At 30.1% G+C, this 6,101-nt stretch overlaps 2 protein-coding genes across 2 annotated transcripts in view; one reads left to right on the top strand and one right to left on the bottom strand.

Moving 5' to 3' along the window:
• The first annotated feature begins 1,281 nt into the window (after nucleotides 1-1,281).
• Nucleotides 1,282-3,784, top strand: Daao1 (D-amino acid oxidase 1). Its single transcript, XM_011501134.1, has 6 exons — nucleotides 1,282-1,791; nucleotides 2,041-2,161; nucleotides 2,254-2,399; nucleotides 2,478-2,634; nucleotides 2,907-3,191; nucleotides 3,539-3,784. Exons 1-6 carry the CDS (start codon nucleotides 1,607-1,609, stop codon nucleotides 3,647-3,649), a joined length of 1,005 nt encoding a protein of 334 aa, XP_011499436.1. The 5' UTR covers nucleotides 1,282-1,606; the 3' UTR covers nucleotides 3,650-3,784.
• Nucleotides 3,785-3,790: 6 nt separating this feature from the next.
• The window catches only part of mof (males absent on the first), a 4,363-nt gene continuing 2,052 nt past the window's right edge, over nucleotides 3,791-6,101 (bottom strand). Inside the window, exons 2-7 of the mRNA XM_011501133.1 lie at nucleotides 5,844-6,101; nucleotides 5,680-5,770; nucleotides 5,477-5,604; nucleotides 5,165-5,395; nucleotides 4,827-5,071; nucleotides 3,791-4,373 (exon numbers count right to left, since the gene is read on the bottom strand). Of these exons, the coding sequence (XP_011499435.1) occupies nucleotides 4,154-4,373; nucleotides 4,827-5,071; nucleotides 5,165-5,395; nucleotides 5,477-5,604; nucleotides 5,680-5,770; nucleotides 5,844-6,101 (1,173 nt within the window). The 3' untranslated portion in view covers nucleotides 3,791-4,153. The remainder of the gene's footprint in view (nucleotides 4,374-4,826; nucleotides 5,072-5,164; nucleotides 5,396-5,476; nucleotides 5,605-5,679; nucleotides 5,771-5,843) is intronic.

Below are 6,101 nucleotides of genomic sequence, written 5' to 3'. Positions count from 1 at the left end.
TTTGTATAATGTAAATTTTTCTCTATTTCTATAATAAAAATGATCTATTTCATTGTAAATCTTAATTAATACTTATAGCATTAGTTAGCGTGATCGTTCTTGTTTGCTTTATGTTCAAAATAATATAAGTAATTAGAATTTTATTACATAATTTTTATTTAGTATCTTCACAGTCCCTTTAAATTTTCACGTTTTTAATACAGCATCGTGAAAAAAGAAAGGGAGAGGTTAATGATCATACTATATTCAGTATGATTTATAATATATATGAGTGATTTCTTGTAAATAGATATTCTTTTATAGAACAAGACAGTAGTATTATACTGATGAAAACATTATAAAAGAAGCAGAAGAAGAAGATGAAGAAGAAGAAGAAGAAGAAGAAAAATAATTACAAAGGGCTGTATAAAATGTTTTTTGTTTAATTAATCGCTTAAGGCTGTCTGAGCACATATTTCTCTAGAAACATTGACATTTCTCATTCAGTCAACTTTACTTGTATTACATTTAAATCTTGTATTTTGTTTGTCACAATTGTTAATTCTTTATTCGTCATTTTATTATCTGCTACCAAATTAAGTAGATTTCTTAATAAATTGTAACTGCTTTAAAATGGTATTGAATGGAGCAACGTTATTTTTATGCAAAATAAAAAATCGTGTACATATAGAAAAAATAAAGTCGCCTGACTTTTCGTTTGTAAACACTTATAAAATTTTGTATGTTATTTACCTCAATCCTATTACATTAAAAATAGTTTAAAAACAAAACAAAACAAAAACAAAAACAAAAACAAAAACTGGAAAATAAAGAATGAAACCAATGTACGTGATGAACGATTGAATAATACGTTTCTTCGATACTTGGTGAACATGTATATATTACATTTACTATATATATATATATATATATATATACATATATTAATTAAGTAATTCAAAATGCCTAATATTCTTCTGCACCTAATATTCATAAAATTATAATATTTGCTATTTTATTAAAAAAAAAAAAAAAAAATAACAATGATTTCATTCATAGGTTTTTACGAACTATTTGAAAGTTTCAATGAAATTATGAAACAATAAACAATGTTAATATTGTAAGTACATTGCTTATGCAAGTTTATTTTTAAATATTTCATAATTCAAACAGAGCAACTGACGCGGACATGACGCGCCGCCATATATTGGTAAAATTTACTTATTTTCAGACCAACAAGGAATACAACGTCCTCGATCGGAATAAAAATATAAATTATTACATACGCTTGTCGAGTGGATTCGTTTACTCATTTGCTCGTATTTCACAAGTTACTACTCCCAATGGTCATTGGGTTAAAGGCTTCGTTACAATTATACACATGTAATTAACGGTTAGCATACATTGGCTTAGTTTTAATTAAGGCTTACGGTCGTGCAATCGTAATATCTTAAACTCTCAATTTCGATAGAATACTTAAGAAAATAACACGGATTTAATAGAGAGAGAGAGAGAGAGATAGAGAGAGAGAGGCGATAAAAATACATAACAAGGCTCTATGTATGATGACTAGTGTCGGGAAACAATAATATAAATACGCAATAAATAGACTTGGTAACGGTGTAATATGAAGATTGCCGTAGTGGGCGGAGGCTGCGTCGGGTTGACAACAGCTCTGATAATACAGGAGAAATTGCGCAACGCGCACCTCGATCTGATAGCTGAAAATTTCGAGCAAACGACAAGTCATGTGGCTGCGGGTATATTTCGCGTGGGCGCCGCTTACTCAAGTCCCAGCGAAAGCATTACAAGGTTTCCTTACTCCGACATTCCTTCGTTAAAGATGCATGAAAGCCGCGTTTTAAGGGAATAACAAAATAATAAGTAGATGAATTAAAATCTGTTTGTCGAAAATGTAATACGAGTCCATGATTTTTATGCTTCTTTTCATCTTCCCAAGATGTTTTATTCTGTTATTTATCGTTGAAAATTTGTTATATAATTTTTAATTAAAAGGATAAGAACGCGACGGCCAATATAAAGCTTTTATTTATTATTCAGAAAATGGATAACGGATGCCTATAGCTTTTATGAAGCAATTGTTAAATCGAGAGAGGCCTCGGAGGCTGGAGTTTCCAGGATCTCCGGATACATTTTTTCAAATTCTCATGATAATGTGAAGGTGCACCTTTTATTTTGATATCTTCGTAATGAGAATGCAAATTTTTCAATGAAAAAGATACGATTGTATTTATTCGGCTACTTGATTTATAGAATGAGTGGATGGAAGGTCTAGTTCCAATTTATCGACGAGTCAACGAGTCGGAAATGATTATGTTTGGTGATAATTGGAAATACGGATGCTTCATATCAACTTTATTAACTCAGCCAAATCAATATCTTAAGTGGGCAAAAAATAAGTAAGTATGCAAACGATCTTAAATGGTAATTAAACATAAGTTACAAATAAAAAAGATTCCTATTTTTTATCGATACAGACTGATTCAATCGGGGGCAATTTTAATTACAAAGCCGATAATTTCATTAAAGGAGCTCGCAAAAGATTATGATCTTATCATGAATTGTACGGGACTCGGAGCAAAAATACTTTGTCAAGATAGAAAAATGATTCCAATTAAAGGTCAAGTTATTAAGGTACATTTTTCAAGTGCATTAACGAGGGAAATAATAAGCGAGCAAATTTTATACTGAATTATACGTGCCCTATTACAATGTCGTTACAACCTTTATTTCTATTTTCACATTACGTAGGTTGTTTAGTGAGATATTAGGTAATATAACGATAGCTTTATGCTATGTAAATAGTCGTTTTATCATAACATAAAAAACATATTCAATAAAAAAAAAAAAAAAAAAAAAAAAAAAAAAAATTTCGCCCATTATGTTTTTAATTTTTAATTTTATAGGTACGAGCACCTTGGTTAAGAACGTTTTCTTACGGCGAAATTAATACTTACGTTATTCCTGGTAGTGATGGTCTGACGACTTTGGGAGGACTAAGAGATTTCGAATCCTCGGATCTTACCGTTTGCCCTTATCAGGCAGCGGCAATACGCGATCGCTGCGAAAGATTGGTTCCGTCTTTAAAAAAAGCTGAACTCGTAGCCCATAAGACAGGTTTAAGACCCCATAGAGAGGGAGGTGTCAGGGTTGAAGTGGAAAAAATAAATGACGGCTCTTACTGCAGTGCGGTAAAGTTGAAAATAATTTAGATTTTATCACACTTTCAGCGCAATACTGTAAAAAAATGTATTGATATTATGTCAATTATTCTTAACAGTAGTTCAATATTTTCAAATAATAATGCATCAGAATTAATAGAAACAATTTTAACGCACTTAAAATATAGAAAATTTTAAATAAATATTTCGAGGTTATTGACAAGACAATAGCATGCATCGTTATCTTATATGGCATGGACATTATATAGAGACGGAGATGACGATAAGAATTGTTATTACAGTATTGTGTTGATAGTTCGATGTAACAAATTTAGTATGTACATAACAATTTCTTTAATCATTTCATTATAAAATAGGTTGTTCACAATTATGGACATGGAGGTTATGGCATATGTACAGCACCCGGTACTTCTAAATACGCAGTTGAATTAGCCGAAGACGCTCTCAGAACATCATCGAAATTATAAATGAATTTTTCTTTCGACATTTTATTTAAATAATATTTACAGCTCTAATAACTAACAATATTAGGATAATGGCATAATATCTATGATATAAATTACAAAATTTACAATTAAATGTGTTTACAATTTTCACGAATAAACGAATTTTTATTTAAAAAATTCCCTATACTTTATTGTTACTTTATATAAGAAAAAACACTAATAACGGTTAATACTGCTTAATGACAATATTTCTTAATAATTTATGTCGCTTTTCCGAGCGAGGCACGATTTTGTTATTTTCGCAAAAAATCACTGCAAATCATGATTATATTGTTGTTTCATCGATAAAACTTTCTCATTGTCGCACGAATCGAGCACAAAAATTGAAGAGCATAATTTTAAAATATTTCAAGAAATTGAATTAAACTTCTTTCGTAGTATAAGATAAACAAATTTACAGGAATGGTTTAAATTTAAAGAACATTTAAGTTCTGCTGCAACACCGCTGGAGTGGCTTCGATTATTTTACTTTTTTCCGGGTTTGATGTTTTTCCGAGGCGGTGCTCCCCATCTTAACGCATTACTGTCTACAGTGAGCCTTGGCCTCTTGTATTGACTACTTTTAATATGTTCCTCTACAAGTTTTGGCGTGACGCATATCACATGCTGACCTTTCCAATACTTTACCATATTCATACTTTGTAAAGTAGAGATTATATCCGTTTGCGATATACTAGTCATTTGACTTGAAATAAAGATAAGAAATGTTATTATTAATAATCAGAGATAAATGAAAGAAAGCTGACGGATGAATTTTTGAAAAATCTAAAAATTCTATTAGCTTTATTTTATTAAATAATGTTATCACGTCAATAATCAATTTAATATGTCTATTGAAAAAAATATCATACATTAATTGAAAATTGTTAATTGTAAAATACAATTGTCCCAACGTTTTGTTTCATAAAATTAAGGAAGAGAAAAAAGAATTAACTTATCAAAACAAAGAGATAAAGATTGTATAGTTGAAAATAATGTGTGTAAACTAAGCTTGGATAGATCCACGTTAATGATACTTTTGTTTAACTATTGATGGGACCTTTTTTTTTTGTTTTTTGTTTTTTTGTTCTTTTGTTTTTTTGTGAATATTCTGAATAAAATAATAAGTTAAATCAATGTAAATTAATTAAATACGCACCTTAAATCTTTAATACTTAATGTTCCCCTAAAGTCTCGCAGAATTTCAAGTAAAATCCAGCTCCAATAACTTCGATAAGACAGTTTACCTAAATCACTTAGTGGTTTCTCTGGACTTCCTACAGTTTGTTCAATCTTACTTAATTCATAACTGAAAGCTATTAAAAGTTTACCATATCCTTGTCTTTGAAACGGTGGTAGAGTTAGAATACAAGCAACATTATTACCATCGGGTGACTCTTTTTCCTTGAAAATTTATAATAAATTTTTTATTATCATCGCACTGATTTCAAATATATATATATATATATATATAATACTTTAGAATATGTGGCTTACTTTTGAAAAATATCCGACCAGATGTGCTCCGTGCTTGTCCACTTCGCATAAAATATAAAATAGAAAGGGCTCGACATCAAAATAAAGTGTTTTGTGATCTAAAAACAATTTCGCCAGTAGGCAAAGGTTTTGGCAGTAAATTTTGTGTTCTTTGCCATCAACCTCCCAAATACTTAGTGTCCCTTTTCGATAAATTTCTTTACCCAGTGGTTGTCTATGAGTACATTCGCTCTAAAATAAAAGCATGTTATTATATTCTCCCCGATATAATATTGGAATGAATATACATATAAAATGAATATATTTAATCACCATATGATATCGATATGTCTTTTCTAGCCTCATATATTTCAGACAGTATTCACAAATCCAAAGTTTTGGTTGTTTCCCATACTCCTCTGGATATGGACTGAAGTACCATGTATCTATTTCGTATTTACCTGCAATACATTTTGTATAAGTCGTTTTGTAAAAAAAGAAAAGTCTATTCTAATAAATTCTTAATGTACGTGTACCTATTTGTATCCTGTCAATGTATTTTACTTTTGTGATTGCTTCATGTTCCTTCTCTAATGCTGCAGTTGTAGGATCCATTTCAGCATATGTCTTAAAGAAATACATTTAACTTACTATTAAGTATGATTAATATTATAAACAATAAAATCCTTTAAGTAATTACTTTTTGCACATGATTAATTTCATCATGACGTCTTTTTTGATTTCTCGTAATCTTTCTATCCGATGAATCGGCTAGCAGATCAATGCTCTGACTCCTATCACCATTTTTCCAGGATCGATCGCTCATGTCAAACCTACTGGACATAATTCTATCTCGAGGTACCCATTCATCCAATCTTCTGTTATAACCTTCATAGTGAACATAATATTCATAATGGTTTTCCACTTCGTTAAAACGAGTTTGAATGACTTCAGCAGG

The sequence above is a fragment of the Ceratosolen solmsi genome, unplaced genomic scaffold (assembly GCF_000503995.2).
Source record: "Ceratosolen solmsi marchali unplaced genomic scaffold, CerSol_1.0 scaffold57, whole genome shotgun sequence".
Classification (NCBI taxonomy): domain Eukaryota; kingdom Metazoa; phylum Arthropoda; class Insecta; order Hymenoptera; family Agaonidae; genus Ceratosolen; species Ceratosolen solmsi.
The sequence above is the reverse complement of the archived record's forward strand: the minus strand, read 5'-3'. Positions and strand labels throughout refer to the sequence as shown.